Source organism: Eschrichtius robustus, chromosome 16, assembly GCF_028021215.1.
Source record: "Eschrichtius robustus isolate mEscRob2 chromosome 16, mEscRob2.pri, whole genome shotgun sequence".
Taxonomy (NCBI): Eukaryota; Metazoa; Chordata; class Mammalia; order Artiodactyla; family Eschrichtiidae; genus Eschrichtius; species Eschrichtius robustus.
In genome coordinates, this window is record NC_090839.1 from 45,364,190 (window position 1) to 45,390,647 (window position 26,458).

General features: G+C 54.6%; 2 protein-coding genes across 3 annotated transcripts in view; one reads left to right on the plus strand and one right to left on the minus strand.

The window, feature by feature from the left end:
* The window catches only part of ABHD12 (abhydrolase domain containing 12, lysophospholipase), a 68,958-nt gene extending 46,471 nt beyond the window's left edge, over positions 1 to 22,487 (plus strand). Inside the window, exons 2-13 of one of the 2 annotated variants that reach the window (XM_068523802.1) lie at positions 867 to 991; positions 7,683 to 7,788; positions 10,013 to 10,132; positions 12,732 to 12,762; positions 13,197 to 13,242; positions 15,276 to 15,405; positions 16,542 to 16,579; positions 16,914 to 16,993; positions 17,942 to 18,024; positions 19,642 to 19,720; positions 20,713 to 20,840; positions 21,829 to 22,487. In XM_068523802.1, coding sequence (XP_068379903.1) covers positions 867 to 991; positions 7,683 to 7,788; positions 10,013 to 10,132; positions 12,732 to 12,762; positions 13,197 to 13,242; positions 15,276 to 15,405; positions 16,542 to 16,579; positions 16,914 to 16,993; positions 17,942 to 18,024; positions 19,642 to 19,720; positions 20,713 to 20,840; positions 21,829 to 21,868 — 1,006 coding nt within the window. In that variant the 3' untranslated portion in view covers positions 21,869 to 22,487. The other variant, XM_068523803.1, reaches the window with a different exon arrangement.
* Positions 22,488 to 24,508: 2,021 nt separating this feature from the next.
* The window catches only part of PYGB (glycogen phosphorylase B), a 59,547-nt gene continuing 57,597 nt past the window's right edge, over positions 24,509 to 26,458 (minus strand). Inside the window, exon 20 of the mRNA XM_068523801.1 lies at positions 24,509 to 25,960. Coding sequence (XP_068379902.1) covers positions 25,808 to 25,960 — 153 coding nt within the window. The 3' untranslated portion in view covers positions 24,509 to 25,807. The remainder of the gene's footprint in view (positions 25,961 to 26,458) is intronic.

Here is a 26,458-nt window from a genome sequence, read left to right on the forward strand (position 1 = left end):
TTTGTAAAAATCTCCTCACTAAAATTTTTCGTTTTGGAAAATATTATCATTTTTTTATAACAGATGTTAATTATATTAACATGTAATGGGTTGTTTATTGTTATTAGATGACTTAATAGATATTTTAAATTTTTCTTTAATTTCTCATAAAACAAATCCTATGAACAGAAGCTCTTTGGGGCCCTCAATTTTTCAGTTGTAGAGAGGCCCTTAGTCCAAGAAGTTTGAGACTCTCTGGGCTAGGGACATTTTTTAACAGGGGATCAGGAACAGGATGAGGAAGTCTTGGAGCTGGTTGTGGATTAGAAGAGAGTCTTGAGACCTGGGGTGATGACCTGGCCCGAGGTGCCCAGAAAAGGGGCCTCTGGAGGGTATGCGGGCAGAAATATGAGAACATGCAGTGATGGCCAGAGCCTTGTTCTCAGCGCCTGCTGCCTCCCGGGACCTGGTGTGGCAGGTTCTGTCGCATATGTGCTTCCTCTGATGGGTAGCCCACGCTTGCTTGCAGGAGGGCAGTCAGAGGCTCAGAGGCAGCTACTCTCTTGAGGTGAAGTTGCAGCTACTGTCTGACATGAAGTTGGGCACTTTCTGAGGATCTGATGGCTGTGCTGGGTTCTGATCCCAGGGCACACAAAGGAAATCAGCAGGACTGTTTCTTTGGCTTTCAGGAAACACATTTTACCCTTCTGGTAGAGTTCTAAGCACAAATTAAAAGGAAAAGCAGGTGGGAGGCTCCTCTTATCATTGGTGATATTCTGGTTGGAAACAGTAGGTGTGGATCTTGGTCAGTGATTTTGACTATGCTGTTACTAAACCGCAGCAGACTCACTCCTGTCTTTGACCTGCTCACTGCTTTTCTCTTGCAGGCGAAAGGGCCTGTGCTTCCGACTGAGGAAGATACTCCTCTGTGTCGTGGGGTTGTACGTGGCCATTCCATTTCTCATCAAACTGTGTCCTGGGATACAGGCCAAACTGATTTTCTTGAATTTCGGTAAGTGCTGTGTGTCCATTTTTCCTTTCATTTTAGTAAGAGTTCATTTTCATGGTGATTTATGTATTTATATATTCACTACTCAGATCAGGAAATAGAGCCTTTTTATTGTCCAGAAGGTTCCCTTTGCCCCTTCCCAGTTAAAAGATGTTTGTAACGAGGGCATTGCTCTTCAGGGTTGGCATTTGTGTGCACAGGCGACTGACTACTGCATGGTTGTGGGGGGGGGGGGTCTTTCTTCAGCTGAGGTGGGTAGAAATGTTGATAACATGGAGAATCTTCTGCAGCTGTCATGTTGGGGATGCTCTGTCCCTTGTGCAGTCCAGGAGGTTAACTATCCTTCGAAAAGGTGACCACTGAAAATAGTGCCTTAAAAATAATTAGGCCTTTTTTCTTTAAATTTAAAAAAAAAAATCTTTTTTTTCCCCCTTAAAAAACCCTGACATGGGCTTCCCTGGTGGCGCAGTGGTTGAGAGTCTGCCTGCTAATGCAGGGGACACGGGTTCGAGCCCTGGTCTGGGAAGATCCCACATGCCGCGGAGCAACTGGGCCCGTGAGCCACAACTACTGAGCCTGCGCGTCTGGAGCCTGTGCTCCGTAACAAGAGAGGCCGCGACAGTGAGAGGCCCGTGCACCGCGATGAAGAGTGGCCCCCGCTTGCCACAAGTAGAGAAAGCCCTCGCACAGAAACGAAGACCCAACACAGACAAAAATAAATAAATAAATTTAAAAAAAAAACAAACAAAAACAAAAAACCCTGACATACTTTGGTTTCTGTGGACTTATATGCTGGCTTTAGAGGTGTTATAGTCTCCTTCAGTTAACTTGGACCTGGTGTGTTCCAAAGTTTGTTTGTTTGTTTTTTTCATGCTATATGTTTACTTTTGGGCAAGTGGGAGGAAAAAGGGTAGAAGTATCAAGTTTATGAAGTGGAAGGTATACGGTTGCCAGGAATAATCCTTTTATGGAGCGTCCTTTTACACTTTCAAGATGAGGCCAGGCGGGAAGAGACTGCGCATGTGGGCGTTAGAGGTCAGCGGATAGAACATGGCACTTGGCACACAGCAGGTGCCTCGTGAGTGATGGCCTTGCAGTCGGGTGTGGGGAGCACTCAGGGCAGATGAGGCAGGCTCTGCACGCTCTTGGCTGTGCTGGTTTGCAAAGAGTGGGTTTGAACTTGTGTGTGTCGGAGCTGGAGGCTTGGGAAGCTGGGCTGGTGCTATGGAGGCAGCAGGGGAGCTGGTGAAGAGGAGGTGGGGGGAGAGGACAGACAGGAGGTGTTGAGGTGTCCTGTGTGACTGGCCTGGGGCAGCAAGGCAGAGGGTGGGTGGCCCCTCGTCTGTAGTAACACCAGTGCTGCAGACTCTGCAGAGGCCCGTGTGCATTGGGGCATATGAGTTTGGGGTGTTAAGTCTGCAGTAGACTTGATCACAGAAAAGTGGACGTCGCTGCTAAAAGGGAATGTCTGCTCTAAAGAGAAGCAGGAGGAGGAGGAACAGAAATAGTAAGGTGGATATTTAATACTTCATAAATCTAAAATGCGTTTTTTATTTGGGTGTCATAAAGTAAGTGTAAAACACATGTAGGTACACTAAGAGGCATTTGATTTTTCTATCATAAACGTGGCTAAACTTCCAGGAATTTATCATCCCTGAGTTTTCACCGCTTCTGAGAAGCACAAACTTAGAAGGAACTCACAACCTATTAAAATCAAGAAAGTTTTGGTTTTTTTCTGACTGTAATGTCCCTTAAATGTCCACAGTCAGTCTAGCACAGAAGAGAGTTTGGGTAACACGCAAACACGAAGCCACAGGCTGCAGATTTCCCGATAGCAGACCTTAGAGTCAGCCCTGCACAGCTTTTGCACAAGGCAGGCCTCCGGACACCTTCAGGCCCCTTGGGCAGGTGTCTTGGCAGCAGGTGGCCTGCTGCCCTCTGGGCTGCCACACCGTGGGGTCCCAGCAAATATTTGAATTGAGTTGATTTTCTTTAGGTCAATCCTTGGGGTAACTTTAGACACAGCCCACAAATTCTGCACTGTTGATTTCCTAATGAAATGGCAGGATGTTCCTGGGTTCTCTGGGTCGGGCTCCATGGCACAGAAGAGGAGGGCCAGGCTGGGCCGTGGGGCCGCCCTGCACCCCCCAGAGAGACACCCGTCCCCAACTCCTTGTTTCCATATGCCTGCTGTGTGGAAGTGGGATAGTTGTCTGTGCCCCTCTCCTGTGGAGGAGATGGGGATCTCCAGGCTGTCTTGCAGTGTGACTTGGCAGTTTCATCTCATGCTTCTGGAGGGCCTGCGTGTTCGGGGGGCATCTTCGTTCTTGTCTCCTCAAGATGTGAATCGTGAGCTGTGGATTTCCATTTGGACGTTGAAGGAAGTGTAACAATCTTTTGGGCCCCAAAACATGATTGAAGTAGTCTTAAGTTCATAGCAACTCTATCTGAAACTAAATGTATAACTCAGATAAATAAGCATTAGATGAAGGATAGCATCTATGATTTAAGGCATTATTCTACTTAAAACATATTTTTATAAACAAAAAATACATGATCTTTCTAAAAACAAAAGATTAACTGAAAAACTCTGAATGGCATGAAGAAGAAAATGAAACTTGTTCAGAGAAAATTGCTGTCACATTGTTTATTTCCTGCTGGTCTTTTTGTGTGTGTGTCTGTACATGTAAGCATAAATATATGTGCTTTTTAATACTCACATTCAAAAGTCGGTACCCCCGCCTCCAGCCCAGCGATGTTGTGGTGATACCAGCCCCTTGTCACAGTCTTTGCCCTGGGATTTAGAACCATCTCCTGGCGGGAAGGAGTGTTTCACTTCAGAGGCTGGTGCAGAACTGCTCTTGTCTGCACACTGCCTTGGGCCTTTTTTGGAGATTAGGGTTAATATATGAATTGCTCATTTGTTGTTCAAGCAGAAGGTCAGCCTGTCCACTACAGCTTTCATGGGATGGCAGTCCTTCAGCCTCCTTTTTCCTTCCCCTTAGCAGTCCCTGTGACTCCTGATATCTTTCTTTCCTTATCCCTTTCTTCTTGTGGAAGCCCAGAGCCCGTGGGGAGCTGGAGTTTGATAAAACCCAGAGGGCCTTCCCAGCCCTTCCCTTGTTGGTGCCCCACCTCTTCCCGTATGTCAGGGTGGTCTTTACTCAGTGCCTGGGATGGGGCATAGCCCCGACGTTCAAAGTTCTCAGGCAGTCAGACGTGTTCTCTGCAGCCCAGGAGTACTGGCCTCTCACCCCACCAGTATCTTCTAGATTGGCTGAGGAAAGGATGGCAGACTCAGTTGTTTTCTGTTCATTCACGTGTCTACTCACCGTTTACCGAGCACCATCTCTTGAGGGTCCTTTCTAAATCGCTCTCGATGATGTTTGTGGTTGCTGATAAATGACAGTGAGGCCAGAGGGTGGATAATACACAGCTGGGGAAGCAGGAGAAACCAGAGGCCTGGTCCTGACAGCTGCACGGGCCTGTGTGCTGGGTCCCTGGGCTGTGCACTCAACTTCTGTGTGAGGCAGAGCTTGTAATTGATAGCGATGAGGAGCTGGGTCGCTGTCCCCGGCTCCCGATTCCTGCCCCTGCCACCTCAGGGGACTGCTGGCAGGCTGGGTGCTCTCTCCTTGCTTCAACCCTGCAGTGGAAGCAGGGGCCAGGAGGGTGGGCTCCAGCCTGCAGCCCAGAGTCACGGGCCAAGGGCTGTGACCACACGAAGGCCAGCAGGAGTGAGCCACGTTCTGGTCCAGGCAGATCCTGGACCCTCCTCAGGCCAGCCTGGGGCTCTGCACCCCTTGACTCCGTTCCTTTGTCTTGCAGCAGTTCTGCTTGCTTTTACCAGTAGTGGCCAGGTGGTTCCTCTGGGGCTGTCTCTTCCCCCGGGACTGACCAGGCACCTCTCGCTAGCTGGAGGGGAGGCACACGGGCGGCACCTGCTGCACGTGGTACATTAACTGCATCCTTTTCCACGTTGTTTCTAAAACAGAAATGAAAGTGAACCGGAGGACGGGCTTGGTGGGATGAGTCTGTCCTAGAGCAGAATTGAGTTTCTTGGTTCTAGATTTCTCGGGCTTGGAAGCTTTTAGGATTAACTGCTAATCCTTGGAAGACGCTTTTCACTGGTAGGGGCCCTCTCAGAGCTCTGGGGCAGCGCGTAGGCCGCGTGGCCACCTTTTCTGGAGAGAACCCATGAGGCCTGACAGCAGTGCCCTCAGCCCTCGATGGCGCCCACCTTCCCTTTGGCACGGGCACTCCAGCCTCAGGAGCAGAGTTGATTGAATCAGCACTTGTTGGACATATTCAGAGTTTTACTGACAGAGTCGTTTCCCCTCGGTGGTCAGATGATGAACTGCCACCTGACGCTGCAGCCTCGGCTTCCCCAGCACGGAGCGGTCACCGGGGATGGCAGGAGTGGGCACCTCCGTCTAAAAGAGACGCGTCCAGGGGAGACCTTTCTAGGCCTGCTGGTCAGGAGCCCTCCCTGAGGATGTTGTCAGAGTGAACTCTGACTCCACAGCATAACAAACACCACAGACGAGGTGGCTTAAAACCACAGAAATGTATTCTCTCCCAGTTCTGGAGCTTCGAAATCCCTGTGTTGGCAGGCCTGGGCTCCCTCTTCCTTGCCTCTTCCCAGCCTCTGGTGGTGGCTGGTGTTCCTTGGCTTGTAGCTGCACCACTGCTGCCCCTGCCTCCGTCACACGGCTGCCTTCTCCTGTGACTTCATGTTGTCTTCCTTCTGTCTGTATCCAAATTCCCTTTTGATAAGGACACCAGTCGTATTAGATCAGGTCCACCAAATGACCTTACTTAAGCTCGATTATCTCTGTAAAGACCCTGTTTCCAAATGAGGTCACCTTCTGATGTGCTAGGGGTTAGGACTTCAATATATCTTTTGGGGGGACCCAATTCGAGAACATTCAGGGCCCACCAGGATCAGAGCCAGTTTACCTTCTTCACTTCCTGTCCGATTAGTCAAGAGTGTGGGCTATGGAGTCGGGCTGCCTGGGTGCAAATCCCAGAATCATCACGTGTGACCCGTGGTTGAGCAAGTGCTGTGGTCACAGTGGTACCCGCCTGTTTCAGGGACGGTGTTCAGAGTACTGGGAAGGTGCGCCAGTAAATAGGATGCCACCTCCTTTGAGTGCCGGTTTTCTTTTGAGAGAAAATAATTAAAGTTTTTAAAATGTAGCCTGCTGCTTGGAAAAGAGATGGATTAAGAAGCTGGAGGTTCAAAAGCAGCCCTGGTGGGAGGATTTGTCTTCCCCGTGGTTTGAAATGCTCAGGGAATTCCTGGGGGAAGGAGCGTGTGCGTATCCCTATGTCCTCGTGAGTTGGCTATTTCCTTTCTTCAGTGAACGTTTACTGAGCCATGGGGACATTTGACGAAGTAAGAGCTGGAATGTAGGTATGTGGGCGCAGAGTATTGGGGGGGCAGCAGGTGCAAAGGCCCTGGGGCATGAGGTAGGCATGCAGGGCTCTGGTGCCGAGAGGCCGTGTGAGTTACACAATGAAACTACTCTCTTCACCAAAGAAAACCAAAGAGTTGCATGACTTCCTTGTTGAAGGTGGGACTGGCTGGAAGTCAGGGCTACACTGCCCATTGTCCCCACCCCCTCTGGGAATTGACATTTTATAATGTGAGTAAATCCCATCTCAAGGTTTGGTTTTTTGTTTTTGTTCTTCATTTTTCAACTAAATATAACTTCAAAAATTGTGTTCATCTCAAGCAATAAAAGTGCATTGGTATACAAGGGGAAAATTACACGCTCGCCTCCACCCCCCCACACACACACACTTTAAACCCATGTTCACAGCCTGGTGTGTCTCTCTGTATTTCTTTCCAAGCCACACTCAGTGTTGGTGTTGGTATTGGCGTTGGTGTTGCTTGCTTGTACAGTGACGACATGGGATTACGTAGCAGCAGCACAGTGATCTTACCCTCCTTCCCTGCTCTTCTCACCTGCCTGTAATTCACGGAGGTTCCTCGAGGTCTGTGGATATCGGTTGCCTCTGTCTGAAGGCCCAGGGCTTCCCATTGGTGGGTACACCGCAGTTTATCAGCTGTTGCCCTGTCGACAGGTCACCTGTTAAATTCAGGGCTGAATGAGTCGCTGCTGTCTTGTTCCTATGATTTCCCTCGACTCTGTGTGGCTTGTGGGTTCTGTGGATTCCTCCACCTCTGGCACCCACTCCTCATCTTCGGCCTCACTCTCTGTTAAATGACAGCACTGGAAACCTCAGAATCCCACTTTGCTGGCCCGCACCCACATTCAGGTGGTCATTAAGCCCGTGGCCCCAGGTCCAGAACACACGTCCATCTGTCGCCTTTCCCACAGTCCCTCCCCCAGCACCCTGGCTCCAGCCTTCAGTCGTAGCCTCCTTGTCTCCAGCCTCTCTCATGGCCAGGCCGACCCTCAGGTCTCCCAAGGATCTTTCCTTCCCTCCTTCGCATCTTCTCACACCTTGAACAACCTTCAGTGGGTCTCTGTTTGGACCTCGTCCTTGCCGAAGGATCTGTAGACACATCTACCTCCAGCCCTGCCCGAGGCTGGAGGGCCCGGTGCCCCAGGCAGTATGGCGTTGGGAAAGTACTTGGCACTTTTTGAGAGCTTCACCTCTGCTGTGTACGTGTGTGTCCGTCCACCCTCACTAATCCTGGTTTCCATCTCTTTGTCCCCCACAGTTCGCGTTCCCTATTTCATTGATTTGAAGAAACCGCAGGATCAAGGTTTGAATCACACCTGTAATTACTACCTCCAGCCGGAGGAAGACGTGACCCTCGGAGTCTGGTGAGTGTGCAGCCTCAGGGCTGCAGGGCCGGGCACCGGCTCTGCGGCCTCTCCAGGAGGCAGAAGGCCTGTGAGATGTGGCCACTGCTGTCCTGACAGCGGAGCCGTCTCTGAAACTCTAGCTTGTCCTTTTTTACCTTTTACCTGCTGTTTCCAAAGGAAAGATCTCAGCTAAAATTCCTTGATAATGGGGCACGAGATGGCAGCACCAGCTCTGTTCTGAGGTTTGCAAACCAGATTGGTTTTTGCAGAAAGCCTCGTTTCCAGGGGAGAAGAAAGCCAGAAACAGAGAATATATCACAGAATTGTGAGCGCAGGCTTGAGCCACACCTGTCTTGCAGAGAAAGGCCCACCCAGTTGTTGAAAACAGCTGCATTTCTTTCACACACAGCACTCTCAGCTCTTGATAGTGGTGGTCTTTGCTCTTTTCTTAGCGTTTACTTTTTTAGCCATAAATTTCGGTTGGGCCTAAGTTCTGTGACTTCTTGGCATTTCTTTCGAATATGATTTAATGCTTTTTTCTGTGGACTAGTTGGTGTTTACAAACAACAGAACCAGAGCGGACCGGCTTTCCTGTGGCGTCTTCTCTTTCTCTCAGAAGCAGCTCTGAATTGCTGCCTTTGTCTCAGTAGAACTGCTGTGGACGTGAGAAGCTTCTGAGTGAAGTGCTCTGAATCGCTTCCCTGTGCTGTGCGGAGGGCAGGGGGTCCTGCGTAAAGACCAGAGAGTGAGAGGGAGGTTCTGGTTCTTAGTGGCTGAGGCTGGGACTGTCTTTGGTCATTTCTGGTTGGATTTAATGGAGCATTTACGACCAGTGTGTGCATGCAGGCCGCTGTGCATTTTCATTTTCAGTCAGAAGCCTGACATGTTTTGCTCAGAGCTGTTTGGGGGAATTGGCGGCTCTCCTGATGGTTAATAGGGTCTGTGCTTTGAAGATGTGGGCTCAGCCAGGCTTCTTCCTCGAGCAGAGCAGCCGTGTTACAGGAAAGGTATTTGTGGACAGTTACCTGTGAAGGTTGTGTTGGTGATGACCACGTGAGTCTCCGGGAAGCGACAGCCGCTGTGTGCTGGTGGGCACCACTGCCCGCCCAGGTCTGCACCCTGTGCTGTCTTGATGGCAGTGCGGGCCCTTGGGTGGCAGCAGCTCCATTCACCACCTGCCCTCACTGGCACCTCGCCAGGTCCTCCTGCTACAGAGGAGCTGGAGGCGGGTGGTGGTGGGAGGGCAGCTCCTCTCTGCTTGGCAGGGGGAGGAGCCCAGGGATGGAGAGCTTGCCTGGGCCTTCGTCAGGAGCTCTGAGTTCGGGTAGGCTGGCTACTGGAGGCGTATCAGCTCCCAGCACCTTCCAAGTGTACCTTTCCGTCTCATAGGTTTGTAATTGTGGGAGAGTGATAATTGCAGCGGTCAGAACCACCCAAAATGCAATCCTCTGAAGTGGGTCAGAGAGACACGTTAGAAACGAGATGCTAACACTTAGAAAAGAAGAAATCGGCCATGTAATGTTTTTAAGACTTCCCAAGAATGAATTTGAATAAGTTTTACAGAAAAAAAGTATTAAATCAGACCCTCCCCAGTGATGAACAGTGACTTTGATGTGTCCTGAGTTAAGATGAACCAGAGCACCTCTCTAAAGGAGGGTTTGGCCACATAGACAAGTGTCCACATGCCTGGCCAGGCGTGGAAGGACTGCCCACGTGGGCCTGTGACGTCTCCTGCAGAGGTGCGTCTGTGCCAAGACGGCTTGTGGACAGGCTCTGTGTTAGAAATGGTGCTTTAAGGGTGGCCGGGCTTCCAGTCCAGCCCGTAGACCCGTGTTGCTGAATTAGTACATATAACAGCACGACATGTCTTACGTCGTGAGTTCAGTTATGTACTTCAAGACATGGATGACTTTGAGGGGACATGGCGTTGCTCAGTGTCCATTCAGTGCCCATTCTGTGCTGGAACCCAGCTGGAAGGGGTCTTAGCTCACATAGCTTCCCCTTTATACAGGAGGAGCGGCTGTCGCCCCACCCCTAGTAACTGCTGCCGGGGCAAGCTTCTGGGGCCCAGAGAGGGCCCATCCGCAAGTCAGGAAATGACCTGCCTCAGCTGCCAGAAGCTGCCCTCACAGCTTGGAGTCAGCCCACCCGGCCTCCTGCTCTCCGCTCAGTTGTGACTTGAGCCGTGGGCATCCCGTCTGCAGGCGCGTCACCTGCCGCTCCCCTCTGCTTCTGCTTCCAGGCACACTGTCCCCGCTGTCTGGTGGAAGAACGCCCAAGGGAAGGACCAGATGTGGTATGAGGATGCCTTGGCTTCTAGCCACCCGATCATCCTGTACCTGCACGGGAACGCGGGCACCAGGTGAGGAAGGGCTCCTTCATGGGACCCATCGCAGTGAGAGCGTGGGTGCACCTGGGACATGGGTGTCCTGAGAACACAGGAAGAGGCAGGGTTTGTCTGGGGTTTGGGAGAAGCTTGCATGAAGTCGTGTTCCCACAGGCCCAGAGCGGAGCAGGGCTGTGTGCAAGGCGGACCGGGCCTGTTTGCTTGGAAACCACCTGCTGAGCAGATGCGGGCAGCTGTGTCCAGAAACCCCTGGTCTGAAGCTCGTGCCTGGGGTGGGATGGAGGTTGCTGCGTCTGTCAGAGCGACCCAGAGCCTCAGCCAGAGGGGTGTCCTTCTTCCTGGGTTAGGGAACAAGGCTTCTCAGTGGGCAGGAGGCATGGTCCCTCAGCCGAGGTTTGTTGAGACCCTGCAGAGCCACCGTGTGCCCAGGAAGTCGCCCCTGCTCACCCAGCATCTGCTGTCTGGTCTGGGGACACTTTCTCGCTGGCAGGTGTGCCCTGCTGGAGGGGGAGGCATGCTTCCTGGGGAGGGGCGAGGGTGACGTTGAAGGTGGGGTAGTCCCATGAAAAGACCCAGCTGATCATGCAGGGACAAGCTTGTCCTCGGGGGCCGCCATGCCACGCTCTCAGGCCAGGGTACTTCCAGCCCTGAGCCGGCAGTGCCAGCGCATCCCACTGGGCCATCAAGGAAGCACCTACGTCTGTGCAGATAAAGCCTTCGCCCAGGTTTATCCCAGGTGCTGTTCAAGAGTAGGTTTAATGGATGTCTTTCAGACTAGCGGGGATTGGAGCCGTTGTTTAAAGAGGGCTCCTTCCAGCCCACATGGTCAGCCTTGTTGAGAAGAGTCTGCAGGAGAGCTGGTGGGGTGAGAGGAAGAGGGGCGTTTTCTGAACAAGCATTGCCTGAAACTCCTGGGAGGGTCCCTGTTCCTTGGGTCTCGTGAGAGAGAGCCAGCAAGAAGCAGCAGGAGGCTGGGCACCACGGGGCCGGGCTGGGGTCAGTCATTTCACAGGCAGAACCGGCGAGGAGGACAAAGCAGGCCACAGCGGGCGTCTGGGCAGAGGGGCTACACAGAGGATGTAGCAGGATGTCCAGGAAGTGGGGCCCACAAGGACACTCTGAGCCGGGAGAGCAGAGCGCTGAGCTACTGACTCAGCACGCACTTGGCAGTCTGCTTTCCCTTCGTCTGGGACAAGCTACAGCGGGTTTCTCTTCCGCTTTTCAAAGAGCAAGTGAATACAAACAGCTCCTGTAGCCTCTTTCTATAAATGAGGGAAGTTTGGAGTTCTTTGTGAGCAGTGCCAATCACATGGTAAAGAAGACAAAGTCTATCTGTAACTTCAGGATGGAAGGAATCTTGTGACTTTGAAGGTTTGCGGCCCCCCCCCCCAAACCCCGCCACGTCCCCAAGGACTACTCAGGCTGCAGATCTTGGCGGCCACCCGGCCGGGCAGGACAGCAGCAGCCATAGTTCCCTGAGACTCGAACCCGCAGTATTCCCCCAACCCCATCACGCTCTAAATCCCCCTTCTTGCTCAAGGTAGGGTATTGGGAAAATTTAGAAAAGAGCCATGACAAACTGTTGCAAAGATAACTGAAGACACTGCAGTATTTCTTTCTGGTCTTGAAGCTGAGTCCTTTGAATGTTTGTTTCTGGGTTATATTGGCTTTCCTCCTTCGTCGTGTTCTCGCCTCCCCTGAGGACACTCGCTCCGTGAACACACACCCCGGAAATTGGCCAAATGTTCCTCATAAAGAAGGGAAGGAGCTGAGAAGTCTGGCGAGGGTGAGCCTGCCTGCTGATGTGCTTCCCTCTCCCGAGGCAGCTCTGTCCCCGCTTGGGTGTCTGTGCACGGTAACAGCCGGCCAGCATCTGGGCAGAAAGTGGGAGAAAGAGATGGACAGAGGTGCAGGCGTGAGGTGGTGCCAGCAGTGGCGCCTGCTTGGCCGTGGTGTTCGGCCGAGCCACTGAAGCTGGAGCCTGCTGGTGAGGGGCTGGGAGGCTCACAGTGGCTGTCAGATCACGATGGCACCTTCAACCCAGCATCCACCCGCGGACATACGTGTGTGGAAGGACATCAGGGGGTGACCGCAGCAGCAGAACCTCAGTTAGCAGCAGGTGGGAAAGAGCCAAAGTGACCACGAGGGGAGGGCGTGAATGGCCGAGGAGGAGAGTTCTGAGAGTTGGCTGTGGCTCTGTAGGTGAAAAGGTTGGGGCAGGAGGTGCCTGTGGCCAGTCCCCGTGGTGTGTGTGCCAGCAAGGAAGTGCTTTCCTCCTGTTCATGGGTGGTCCTGGACACCGGGGAGCTGAGGGGCCCTTTGTGTCTTCTGGGGTTTGTACTGAAGGTTTGTATGGCCTACTCAAACCAAAGGTGAGGTAATAGTTAAGAAATATCCCCCAAATGCTCAGACTGTCCCTTGTTTGGCACCATACTGTGGAGGCAAGCTGGGAGCCATGTAGGTGCCCTGAGGAGGAGGTGACCTGTCCATCACCCTCCCGTGTAGATTTGGGAACCAGGCACTAAGGGCCCAGATGCTACAGTGTTGATCCTGGGCCCCCTTTCTGAGAAGATGCACTAACAGCCATGCTTGTTTCCTTTCCCTGATGATCTAGAGGAGGCGACCACCGGGTGGAGCTTTACAAGGTAGGTGAGGACGGCACACAGTTTATGATGGACAGAGCGGTGCCCTTAGCTTATGACAGACAGAAGAGGCCACACAGTGGACAGATGGATGGAGCAGTGCCCATGGGGTGTGACCCACATGGTCTGTGGCAGATAGAGCGTTGCTTGCCTCCTGCTTCTGGCTGTTCTTTCCAGGACGCATGAACAGAAGAGGGTCCCCCTAATAATTTTGAGTTAATCCTTGTTGATCTTTTTAACACTGCCTGTTATGGACGTCTCCCCATGGAATGCTTCCCATTTTGCTGCCTCTGGGGATAGTTTCCAAGATCAGGATGAATGGACTTTGTGGATCATATGCCAGAAATTGGCAAATTACATAAAGTCACTTAAAATTGTTTGGGTTTAGTGGGTTTAGCCAGAGCCATGTTGCCCAGGTGTTTGTTTTTCACTTCCAGGTGCTGAGTTCCCTTGGTTACCACGTGGTTACCTTTGACTACAGAGGTGAGGGCTCCGTACTTGCCCCGCTTCTTCCAGGTCGGTGTGGGATGTGCAGGTGTCGCTCTGAGAGGCTCCTGCGCGGCTGGCGGCTCTGCCGTGACCTGTGGCAATTGTGAGCACGTGGAGGTGGTGGAGGTTCAGGGCCTTCGGAGGTGTGCCCTGCGTGCATCCGCCCCTGTAGGGTGCCTGGAACGCCAGCACACACCCTCTGTCAGCCACATTTTAAAAGTAGAAAGTACTGTCTTCTTTATTGGACTCAGACTTTCCCCACAGCTGGGCACGTTTCATGCTCAGCACAGCTGGTTTTGTTGACGTTATGGAGACAGGGAAGAGAGAGACTCATCTTCTCGCCCCTCAGTATTTCTTCTTTCTGGCATCCCACAGTTTGATGTGTGAGGAAAATGCTTTGTGTTAGCAGGGAGCAGCTGTGTGGGAAGTGTGTGCCTTGGACAGTCCTTGGCGGGAGAGGTCAAAGGGCTAAAGGCCTCTTGTCCAGCTCACCCTGACTGGGGGTAAGGGGGACGGTCCACATCCGCAGACCCAGGAGCCGGTTGACATCACCTGAATGTGAACTTTGGAAGAGTTTCCTCTTGCTGCTGCAACAAGTTACCACAAACGTAAATGTCTCGAAACAGCACGGACTTATTATCTTGAAGTTCTGGAGGTCAGAAGTTCAAAGTCTTTAGCCACTGGGATAAGTCAAGGTGTGGGCATGGCTGGAAACTCCAGGGGAGAGTCCAGCTCTCGAGGCCATCCTCAGTCCTTGCCTGTGGCCTGAGTCTGCATCACTCTGGCTCTGACTTCTGTCTCCCTTCTGATCATAAAGACCCTGTGATTACTTGGGGCTCACGCTGATCAGGATAATCTCCCATCCCAGGGTCTCCTGATTCGCAGCCTCTTTCCTTTTGCACCCTTCATTCCCCTTCCGTGTAAGGTACCAGAGGCACAGGTTTCAGGGTTGGACGTGGACATCTTTGGGGGCCATTATTCTGCTAACCATAGGGTGAGGGACGGTTCTTTTGTGGAAGAGTGTTCCATCAGGAGGAAGGTGCTGGGTTGGAGAAACTCTGAAATGAGGCTCATCCTTTCCTCCTGCTCCTGCTGCTGGAACCTCAGGGTAGTGAGAGGGGTGGCCCTCTTCCTTGTTCGCCTCCTGGTGCTTCTAACAGAAGTAAAATCCCATCTAGCACTTCCTCTTTTCATTTCCTACTCTGCCTTTCTAAGCCGTACAAGAGTTTGTCCCTGTCTCTGTCTCTCTGTGTCTCCCCCTGTCTCTTTGTCCCTGCCCCCACCAGTGCCCCGAGCCCTCACACTGGCCTTGTCCCTGACATTGGCTCCTTCCCTAATCTCGGTCTGGGATGCCCCGGGGAGGTGGCCTGTGGTGCCCCTGCCTCTGGGTTTTGCTTGTGTAGCAGGACTTGCTCTTTCTGAGCCTTGTGGTGCTTTCAGATCATTTGATGATGACTCACTGCTGAGCTGCTGGAAATGACAGTCACACTTGACTTTTCTGAGAATCTGGAGGGAAGGGCCCTTGGGAGGTCGAGGTTTAGGGGCCGAGACAGTTGGCTTTCCTCTGTTAAGCAAACCGGATGCTAAAAGCCCCTTCCTTTCTGGGTCAGAGTTGCCCTGAGCCTGGAATCTGCCTGTCTGAGGGCCTCTCCACGCCTGTCCACAGCTGGGCCATGGAGTCAGGGCTGGGCTCAGGGGCCCCAGGGCGGACTGGACTCTCGCTGGCTGAGCCTGTCCGTGCCTCATCCTGGTGCCAAGCCCCAGGTGTTGGTGCCGGCAGCGGTCTGTGTGTCTGACCACCCCGTTTGCTCAGCTGCTCATCGAGACTCAGATGAAGGCGAGTGGATGGCCGTTTGGGTTCAGAGGTTGTGACAGCTGAGGAGGTGGGAGAAGAAGAGCTGGCTTGGCCAAGACCTTGAGGCCCCGGACGTTCTGGGCCTCCTGCTGAGAAGGGGGAGGAGGTGGGCTTGCCCCTCGAGGTCCCCTGGGCTGCATGTGACGTCCTACTCTTGCTGCTGCTTTCCCAGGTTGGGGTGACTCAGTAGGCACGCCGTCGGAGCAGGGCATGACGTACGACGCGCTCCATGTTTTTGACTGGATCAAAGCGCGAAGTGGAGACAACCCTGTGTATATTTGGGGCCATTCCCTCGGCACCGGGTAAGAATTCCCCGCGTGGCCTTTGCAGGAGCAGGTCTTCACGGGCGACTGTCCAGCCCAGGCTCTCCTAGGGGCCCCGGTGTCCTCTGGACCCTGTAGCACCATTAGTGCTGTGATGGGGGCAGGGGACGAAGCACCACAGAGACCACGAAGGGCTTGAGATGCTTCAGCTCCTCAACCCAGGAAGTGACGGGAGGTACAACAGCAGTCGTGGAGGTGCCGTCTCCTCCGCAGGGAGGATGCAGACGTGCCTCAGCAGGACTGTGTCCTGAGGAGGTGGGTCTGAGCAGAACGGGACAGGGCACTCGGGCTTCCCTTGGCCTGGCTGAGGACGCATGTGCTGCCCAGCAAGCTCAGGAGCCGGGGCCTTGATTCTGTTTGCAAACAGTGGGCGCCTTAGCCCACGCTTGGCGGCGTCACCGGAGAACTTGGGGAGGCAGCAGTGCTGGTTCCCTTCCTCCATCTGCCAAGACAGGAAGCACTTAGATGTTCCGCGTGAGCCGCCTGCATCGCTTCCACGGGCGTAGGGGCCAGTGTTTCTAAAGGAGCCCAAGACCGGCACCTGCTGTTTTTCTGCTGCCTTTCCTTTGGACGCGGTGGCTGCAGGCGGGTTGGGACCGCAGGCTGGGCAGTGCCCGGGACAGGGCCTCCTGGCCCGCCCTCGCGGGGAGACTGAGCCCTGGACAGCGGAGCAGGCCATCCTGCCCTGGGTGTCTGCATGGGACCCGCCCAGGTTGGTCCTGGGAAGGCAGGAGGCCCCCAGGCCTGGTAGACTGCAAGTGCTGCCGCCCTCAGGAGCCATGCAGGCAGACTGCAGCCTCCTCCCTGCTGACGGGGCGGCCCTGGGCCCTGCTGTCCTCCTCCATGTCCCGGCGGCACCCATACGGGCCGGGTGTGAACTGGGGCACCGCTGTGTGGCCTGAAGGGGCTGCTCCAGGTGAGGTGCATGCCTCGGGGACGTGGAGGTGCCCTGTCAGAGGGGCTGGCTGACGGCTGGGGCATCTGTGCTCCCCCTGCCCAAAACCCCACTGGTCACTTCGCAGATCCCGGCTTCCTCGGTCACCTTTGAGTATTAGGATGAGCTCATCTGAAACAATTTTTGTCAAAATTCAGCTGAACTTTTTTCTTCTTTCCAGAGTGGCCACAAACCTGGTGCGGCGCCTCTGTGAGCGAGGTAGGGGCTCATGTGGGGTCACACGTCGTGGGGATGGCCCGGCTCCCGTGGGCAGGTGGAGTGTTGGGGAGCCGGCTGTGCTCCAGGCGCTGGGGCTTCTCGTGAAGTGGGTGGTGGTGGACGTGCCGTGCGGTGAGTCGAGAGCCAGCTGCTGAGGTGGGGGCCTGAGCAGACCCTTGAGGGCCCACTCCCATTCCCCCGATCCGCCAGCGGCTGGCGGGGCCTCACCGGGGCCGGGCTCCGCTGTCCTGTGGAGGGTGGGTGGATGGGGGCGGAGGAGCGTGTCTCGCTGGGGCGTCTTGCTCACCTCCCAGTTCCCTGTCTGTTTATCTAGAGACACCTCCAGATGCCCTCATACTGGAATCTCCATTTACTAATATCCGTGAAGAAGCTAAGAGCCATCCATTCTCAGTGGCAAGTACAGATCTTGTTAAAAATGGACTTATTTTTATAATGAAAATAATTGCTATAAAATATAAAAATGCCTAAGTAAATATGTATAATAAATAAATTAAAATATCATAAAATTATTATTTAAATAGTCTATAATGAATACAAACTTTATTAAAAGTTAATTCTCATTTAGTTCTGGGGAGAACCAGAACTTGACTACAGAGCCGCTCAGGGTGTTTGTACCTTCGTGCCAGGTAGAAGGATGAGGTCACAGCCAGGTTGCCTGAGGGCGGCTGTACCCACAGGAGGCCTTGCCCCCTGGCACGGTTTGCCCCCCTGGCATTGCTTGCCCATGGGGCTCAGTGCAGGCTGAGGGCGCTGTCCTGGCTGCCTCCCCAGGAGTGGAGCTGGTGGGCACTCCAGGGAAGCCCTGGTGGGGATTACATGCTGTTGGGCTGTCACTGGCCGGATTCGAGGCCTTGGACTCTCCATTTACAGGCTGGGCCCAGAGGAGGGTCCTCTGTACCCTGTTGCTTCCTCCTCCCACTGCTTCCGTGTGTCCAGGGGAGCCATGTCGGCCCCACCCGACCTCATGCTGCTCCGCTGCAGACAGAAGAGTCCTTTGTTGGGTCTCCTTTGATGTTGCTCGTCTCCTGAGTTGCACAGACCCCATTCCTTGGGGGTGGCAGCCTGTTGTGTGTGGGAAGCCTGGTCTCCTAGTCTGAGGTGTGGGAGCCCTGTTTGCAGGCAGCTCCCCTGCAGCCGGTCTGGGGCCTCTTGAGCAGGGAGTCTGAGGGCGGGGGGCAGGGAGGGCAGGGGCGCCCCCCCCCCCCAGCTCCGGGGGGCCCACAGGTCAGCCTGCTCAGAAGCAGGAGTGACCCCTGGGCACACGGCACCTCTGTCTGGACCCTCAGCCCTGCGGGGGTGTTTTAATTGATCCTCTGCTTATTGTCTACATGTTGCCTCCAGATCTATCGATACTTCCCTGGGTTTGACTGGTTCTTCCTTGATCCCATCACAAGCAGTGGAATTCAGTTTGCAAATGATGAAAAGTGAGTACCATGGAAGAGAATTTAGAAAAACCCCAAGAACCCCCAGAATAAGTGTCTTGAGTCACGTTAACCAAGTGGGATAGGATTCTGAATACATAGGGATCTTTTCTAAGCAACACATCTCTGTAAAGGGAATGTCAATTAGAGAAGGAGAACCAGGAATGTGGAAAGACTGTAGGATTAGATTAAAGAAGTAGGAAGACAACATATTTTTGGTCCATAAAGCTGTTTTATTTGAAAATTATCTATCAAAACCAGAACTCCTAAACAGGTATTAAAGCAGTAATAGTAACTGTTATTCAAAAAATGACTTTGCCTCAGCCATTTGTTTTGTGTTTGGTTATGGAAAGATGTTACGAAGTTTAATATTAAAAATATTTCTGAGGTAAACCAGCCGTTACATGTTCTATTTAAGGACTGTTTGTTTGAACAGCGTTCAGATTCTGTTGACATAATCTTTGTGGTATCTTAATTTCAAGGGTTTTAATTTCTTCAAAAAAACGAAAACGGAAAAATCCTTATCTGAATATGCAGTTAACATTTAAAAATCTACAGTTTTTAAAGAAGAATTATCTGAATAGACTGGGTTCCCTCTAAAAATGACAATGGTGAGAAAGCCACCTTTGGCTGTCCCCCAGCTGAGCCTGTGTGAGTGCTGGTGGGCTGGCCGGCCCTCACCCACTGGAAGTCAGGAGCCCCTGCTCGGTGGGCAGGTCTGTTTCCAAATATTTGGTAAGGTGACAGCATGTGAGGGGGGCCTCCAGAGTCAGAGAAGCTACGGAGCAGTTTCGTGGGTGGAAGTCCAGAAAAGATGTTGCCCATCAAAGTGTGACTCGCACACCAGCAGCGCTCCACCCTAGGAGTGGAACGCGGTGGGCGGGTGAACTTGCGAGCCGCTAGCAGCAGTTGCAGACTGCCAGAGTTAGGCCTCTGAGGGGCGGCGCGCCCCCAGGCCTGGTCCTGCCAGGTGCCAGGCTTGCCCCAGGGCTGCCCTCGTGAAGCCCCCAGATCAGCATGGGATCGCCAACAACAGGTGTCTGCGTCCAGCAGCTCCCCGTGAGACCTCAGCGAGGGGCGGCTAGGAGACCCCGGGCCCATCCAGTCCTTCTGTTAGGTGGTTTGCTGAAGGACAGGATCCTGTGAACCTGTTGAGAATGTTAATTTACTTGAAACTCTCAGGAATGACCTTAAATGTCATTTACACGAAAGATAAATTAGAGGGTGGCTCTTTTACCAACAGATGTCCAGTAAAGTTCATTTGCGTGAGTTTCCTGGCCCACCTAAATTACTTAGTTTGTAAATATTGTTTTGTAACTTTTTAAGAATAGTCTACTGGCAAAAGAAATAATTTTTAATTTCCAGGAAATATTCAGGGACCCTATTTGGTGAATGAATTGATCTCTAGATTTGACTGACACCTGTCACCTAGAATAGATATTGATGGAAACATCTAAGAAATCAACTGCTAGTTCTCTATTAAAATGCCCACAGTTTGAGGCGTTCCACACCACGGTGAAGCGCTCCCTAAGCCAGGTCCCTGCTGTGGGCAGGACTGGGAGCCCAGGAGACCCCAGCTCCTCCTGAGGGCCGATCCAGCGCCTTTCTCCCTCCCTGCAGCGTGAAGCATATCTCCTGCTCCCTGCTCATCCTGCACGCCGAGGACGACCCGGTCGTGCCCTTCCAGCTCGGCAGAAAGGTGGGTGTCCGGCGGGCGTCGGGCAAACTCATGTTCGGTCCAGGCTAGGCCAGGCAGGTGTGGAGGAGGGTCTTGCTGCTGGCAGGGCCCCTTGTGAGGGAGAGGGCAGAGAAGGTTGGCAGCAGGGTCGGGGCGGGGCTGGACAGCTGATGCCGCCCCAGAAGGAAATGTGAAAATAAGCAAATGAATATCTCCTGGGTCCCCCGTACAGGGGACTCAGCCAGGAGGGCTTGCCAGTTACTGGCTGGAGCGAAAGAACCCTTGATGGCGAGGCTCCCCCAGTGGCTGGAATTGGTACAGAACTCTCACCTGTTCTCTTGCCTCTGGGATGGAACTGACGACAGAAGGTGCCATGTTGCCTCTGTGTCTGCTTTTGCTGTATTTGCTTTGCCTTCGCTGCCAGGAAGCCCGATTAGATTTGTAGGTGGGGGTAGGGTAGGAGAGAGCACTGTCTGGCCGTGGCGCTGGCAGGCTAGAGGGCGCGACGCCCAGGCCACCTCAGACCAGGCCTGAGGCAGGTGTGCGAGGGCCAGGTCCTTCCCTCCAGCCGGTCCGGGCACATGACCTGGCCATCCCGGGCTGGGAGTAGGGGGCTGAGGTGGCATAGATCCTGAGCCACCTTGTTGACGGGCCTTGACCCAGGCACACGGCAAAGTTTCAGGCACACAGCCCACCCAGCCCCAGGGACTGAGTTATCGAGGCTGCTGTTGGCACTCGGGCCACCACCGCATCCCGTAGCAGGTGGCTCTCTGCAGTGCTGCAGGCCCCTGAGGAAGGGCGGTCTGCAAGACGGGCGTGAGGACGGAGAGGGTCTTGAGTGGTGGCCCTGAGGGTCCCTGCTGTGGCCGAGGCAGGCTGCAGGGTGCTGTGCATGGGGGGCTTGGGCTGCTCTTTGGAGACAGCGGCCATGGGGCTGCTCTCTGTTGCAGGGGGAGGCCAGTAGGCAGGTCACCCCCAGGCCCCGGGCGCTGACCCACCTCTCCCTCCCCCAGCTCTACAACACTGCTGCACTGTCACGCAGCTTCCGAGACTTCAAGGTTCAGTTCATCCCCTTCCACTCGGACCTTGGCTACAGGCACAAGTACATCTACAAGAGCCCTGAGCTTCCACGGATCCTGAGGTGAGGCGCTCTCCTCTCACCTGCGATGCCGTCCTGCGTGGCGATGGCTCAGGCAGGCGTGTGCGGCCGCAGCTACAAAAGCCATTTCGGGGCCGAGTCACAGTGAGGGGTCAAGAGTGTCACCCCTCCCTCCTGGGCCGTCCCCACGGTCAGTAGGGCTGTGATCTCCCTGTGGTGCAGGTCGTGCAGTGCAGACACCACAGCTGCTTTGGGTCAGGCCTCCGTCCCTTCCCACAGGCCCGTCAGGTTGCTGCTCCTGCGCGTGGGGCACAGGGGGATGCAGGTCTGGGCCAGCTCCTCAAAAGCCTGTTTGTCCCCAGCTGCTTCTGGAAGGGAGGCTGTGCCCCTGGCTGCACTGCGCTGGCCGAAATCCTGGGCCAGGATGTGGGCTGCCGCCCCGGGCACCCATCTCGAGCTTGGGCGCAGAGCCTGAGGATGAGGGGTGTGCTGGTGGCAAAGCGAAGGGTTTGGACGGACCAGGCACTCCCTGCCTCCCGCTGGAGGGTGCAGGCAGCCCGCACGTCCCGGCTCGGGGGCCTCTGCTGAGCCCGGGGTGCTGGAATTGGCCCTCGGTGAGGTGTGTGCCGGGTGGTTACACTTCGCCCTTGAGGTTCCAGGGGCGTTCCTTTGCAGTTTCTTGCCTCACGGATGTGGGTTGCTGCGAGGGGACAGTGACGAGTATGGGTTTGCTCTGGGACTGTGGCTTTTCCCCATAAAAGGAATACATTACACAAAATGTAGACCAGAGAATGGCTGCAACATTGGGGTGCAGTTAGTGACCCCATCCTTGCTCCTGTGTGTCGGGACTTGACTTGGGTGCTGCTGTTGGCGCCCTGCTTGTTTAACTCAACGGGGTTTTCTGAGCGGAAGTGTGGTCCTCCAGGCTCCTTTGCGGCCTCCCCGGGTGGGCTGTAGGAGGACCACAGGAGGTGGTGTCTCAGGTTTGGCCTCAAGAGGTTTGGCCGACAGGTGTCCTCCTCTGGTCCAGGGAATTCCTGGGGAAGTCGGAACCAGGGCGCCAGCACTGAGTGTTACTCGCCACCTGAAGGAGCATGAAGATGTCTGCCCTTGTCCCCCCCTTCCTCTGGCCAGCCCGGCACCCTGAAGATGCGCCTGGAGAGAGAACTCGGATGCCAGCGGGCCAGGCAGAGGAGGCCCTGGCAGACCTGAGGCACCCGCCCCGGGTGGCTGGGAGCACAGGTCTCTGTGGACAGTGTGGGTGGCGGGCATGTGGCCCTCTCTCCCTCTTGCTGCCACTCAACCTGAGGTCTTGTTGGGAAGACGGTGACAGAGCTTTCTGGCCATCGGCTGGTTGATCCCACACTTCCTGAGCTGGGCACCGGGAGCCTGGGGCAGGAGGCGTGGGGTCTTGGGACCACGTTGAGCTTTCTGACACCACTCTCGAGAATGTGGGGAAACTTGGGTTCTTTCTGTCCCTTCCCAGAACGGACTCTAGTGGTTCCATCAGCCCCTCCCGCCCTGTGCACCCCGCTTGCCTTCCTTGGTGTCCCTGCCTCCCTGGGCGGCCCCACTGCTCCCAGCGGGGGAGGTGCCCGTGGTCTGCCTTCCTCCGATTTCCACCCACCTGTCTACCTAACCTGGCCTTAGACTGAGCATTTATTTAAGAATAAAATCGTGGTGGTGGTCTGTCTGTTTTCTCAGTGACACCTCCAGCCCAGGCCCTATGCACAGCCCCAGGCCACTCTCAGGACCCGGCTGTATGGGAAGAGATGTTGGCTCCGTAAGGCCAAGGATCATGGGCCCTTCTTTCCCACTTCCTTCCAGACACTGAGGCCCAGCAGGGAGGGGCATTATCTCTGGGGAAAGGCCTGTTCACGGTGGGGAGGTGGGGACGGCTTCTCCAGGTGGAGCAGATGGCATTTTTCTAAAAACCAGGCCTACACAGGTGACCTTTCCAACCTTACAGTTAATAAGCTCGTTGAATGTTGCCGTGTCGATGGACAGGTGGTGGGGTTCAGGCTGCTGGAGTGCAGGGACTCTTCTGGCCCACGAGCATCGCCCTGTTCACTCACTGGTGGTGGCGCTTGTGTTGTTGGGCTTTTTGCCAACCCAGCCTCCCTGCACGTGTGCCGTTCCCAGCCAGCGCCTGCCAGCTGTCCCACTTCTCACCTCCCTGCTAAGTGACCTCTCTCCCAGGAGAGGGTGTGTGGCTTAATAAGGGGGCTTCAAGCTGTGCGGTACAGGGTTTGTCCCAGGTCGGAGGACTTCAGTCCACCTAAGTCTCTCCTGATGGCAGGCCTTCCTCCCCTAGATCGTCAGGCTCTGGCACTTTCCAGTCCCCGCAGCGCAGAAATTCCCCAGGGTGGGAAGGGGCTTGTTTACCTGCCCCCCCTTGTGGCCTGTTAGCAGCTGTGCCCTGGCTGGAGGCCCAGAAGCAGGTTACACCCTCTTTCTGAAGCACCTTAGAGCTGCCCATGGTGATTCTCGTATCTGGAAAACCCACGTCTCTCTTAAACCAGGTTTGAAACGGAACAGACTCTCCTGAGGTCAGTTTGTCAGTTATCTTCTACTGGATGGGTTTGCTCTGCGCTCCTGGTATCTAATTCAGGTGTGAGCACGGCTTGCAGGGCCCCACCCCGTCCCCCAGCTTTGTGTCTCCTTGGATTTCCGTCAGAGCTGGGACACCCATCCCCACCTGACACCGTCTTCATGTAACTAAAGCATGAAGTGCCCGCCTGGCCAGGGCAGCCCCTTCGTGCTTTTCTTAGTCACTGAGGCTCCTGGAGGCTCTGCAGCTCAGAGCCACATCCCCAGCTCGTCTTGACCAATGAGGCCGTCTAGACCTGGCCTGCTCTGCCTGGGCTCAAGTCTGCATCTTGTTTTTCTTAGAATTTTGTGTATGTAAGTTGCCTCAGATTTTTTGGGGGGGGGGGGGATAAGGTAGGCTATAAAGTAAAAATACAAGCTGTTAGTGTTTTTACAGGTGTCTGACAGTCCGAAGATAAGGAAGCATAAAAAGGGATCGTGGAGCTGGTAGCTGCCGCCCTTGTCAGCTGTCAGGTAATTAGTAATCAGGTCTACACATCTCTGCCTGGTGGCATCTCAGCTTATTACCTCGGTCCGAGCGACTAAGCTTAAACTGTGGGACTGACCCTTTAATGGGTCACAAAAGTCAGTCTGTGGTCAGGAACAGCAAGAAATGTGCACAGCTGTGAACTGTGGTCGTCAGATGCATGTGCCCCAGGAACTGCCCCAGACCTGAGACCAGGAATGTGCATCTCAGGTGCCCCCAACCAAGGGGTGCCTTGCACACCCAGCCACCAGCAGGGGTCCACGGTGTTCTTGGGTACTTTGGGTAACAATGAGCCCCGAGTCATATCCCTCTGGGTTTTTGATTTAACCTGCAGCCATACAATTTGGGGTGGGGGGAGAGTTTTGGTCCCCAGGGTGTTCCACTTCCCAGGACCAGGAGTGGGTAGCAAAAGATGGGTGCAAAAACCAGTACAATTCACACCAAAAATGCCAACACCCAGGAGACAGTTTTCCAAGTGGCTGGGTTTGACGGTTCAGGCACTTGTGGCTCTAAGTCCCACACGCCGCTGGGGGTGAGAGAACTTTCTGTTCTCAGTCCTGGAATGATGGACCATAATTTAGCCCGGCTGGGACATGGACTGCCCTGGGCACAAGAGTGACACACAGAGGCCAGATCAACCGAGCACAAGCAGGAAGGTTTAATCCATTTCTCACACGAGGCAGTGACAGTGAGGGGCACAGTGATGGTTACACTCGGCCTAAGGGACGGGCAGCAGAGGGTGCTGGGGATGCAACCACAGACCCTCACGCCTCTGGTGAGGTGAGCAGTCACGACAGGGATGAGGGCAGGACCCTGTGCCACCCAGGTCCAGCATTTGATGAGACAGCCTCAGGAAGCTTCCGCCCGCAGCTCCTGCCTGCTCCCTGGCCCTGTCCTTCCCACCTGCTCACCCGCCCTCCCCAGCACCAGCCTGCTCTCTGGGCTGGGCAGAATGGAAAGTGGGCTCCTCTGGGCCCACTCAGTCCTTTTCCAGACCAGGTTGTCATGCTGCTGGAAGGAGGGAGGCTGGCCTCCTGAGAGACCGGAAACGCACCCTCCTGGACTCGACGGGCACAGGGAGGGCACAGATCTGCAGCGGGGCTGGGTGTTCAGCGTCACTCAGCAGAGGTGGGGACCCCACCTGGGTCCCCAGGGCCAGGTGAGAACATCCCAGCATTGCCTCCCCAGGCACTAAACTTCAAAAGGGCTATTTTTAGTTGCTAAAACAAGGAAAGGCTTCAGCTAGTTTCATTTCCTTGTGAAAAATCTTATGAAAAAGCAAAACCAAACCAATTCTGCATCAGCCAGCCTTGTCCCAGCCAAAGCTCCCTAGATGGTGGACACAGGTGTCGTCCCCAATGTCACTCTCAGTTGTCCTGGGGCCTCTTTATCTGATCAACCTGGAAACCCCGGGCAGGGTGCCCATACAACAGCTATGAGGACATGGCCTAGCACACTGGACCCTCCCTGCGTGGCCAGGAGGCAGAGCTGGGCCAGGGAGGACTGGGGCCACACTGGACGGCCAGCCCAGGTGCTGCAGAAACTTAACACCGCCCCAGGCTTTACCACGGCTACCTGGCCGGACCCCAGAATCCAGAGGCTCAAAACTAAAAACGAGCTCACACAAGGTGTGTGCAAGGCTGCGAGGAGCCCAGCAGACAAGTCCACCTTCCTGCACCTCCAAGGGGCGGGTGGGCAAAGCAGCAGGCCAACTGCCCTGCTCCGTGCTGCGGGCTCCGCTTTCCTGCAGGGAACGGGGGAGCATCTCACCTCAGCATCTTCCCCCAACCCAGCCCCTGAAAGCCACCACCCGGATCCCTATGGCCCTCCCGGAAACAGCACTGAAAAAAGCAGGGTGCTGGCAAAGTGCTTGGAAACGGGCAGAGTCAGCAAGAAAACAAATGCCTCTGGTCGCGAGGGCGAGGGCGGGGGCCTAATCTCTGGGGAGGCTGGGGGGCGGGGTCTGCAGGGCAGAGGGCTCCACACCCCAGATGTCCCGGGCGTACTCCGTGATGGTCCGGTCACTGGAGAACTTGCCCGAGCAGGCGATGTTCCTGATGACCTTTTTGGTCCACTCCTTGGGGTTCTGCAGAGGGAAGCGGGTGCTCGGTGACCTCGGGCTGTTCCCAGATGCACTTAGGCCCTGGGCAGCCTGACGGATGACGAGCACTCTACAACCAAGAGTTCACCGGGAAGGGGGCCCACCCACCAGGAAAGTTTCCAGATGACTAGACAGAGGTCCTGCTGGGGTGCGGCACACGCAATGCACAGACACTCCACCAGAGGAGTATGCGCCCCCAGACTGCAGCCAGCACCAGGAGGGGCCTCCCCGAAAGGAAAGCAAAGGTTCCTCCCGGAGCCCAGAAGATCACTCGGTTTCTAGGCCCCCTCCTGTTCTGTCACAGGAGGGAATATCAGGGGCTGTTTCCTTGAGTTGGGGGAGCGGGAGGGGTGAGACGTGGGCAACAACTCAAGACACCCAAACCCCTCAGGCCGCGTCCAAGAATCTGCTTTAACGACCTGGGCCATGAACCATCTGACCCAACAACTGCACATCGCCAGTGTCCATCGCCAGTGTCCCCTC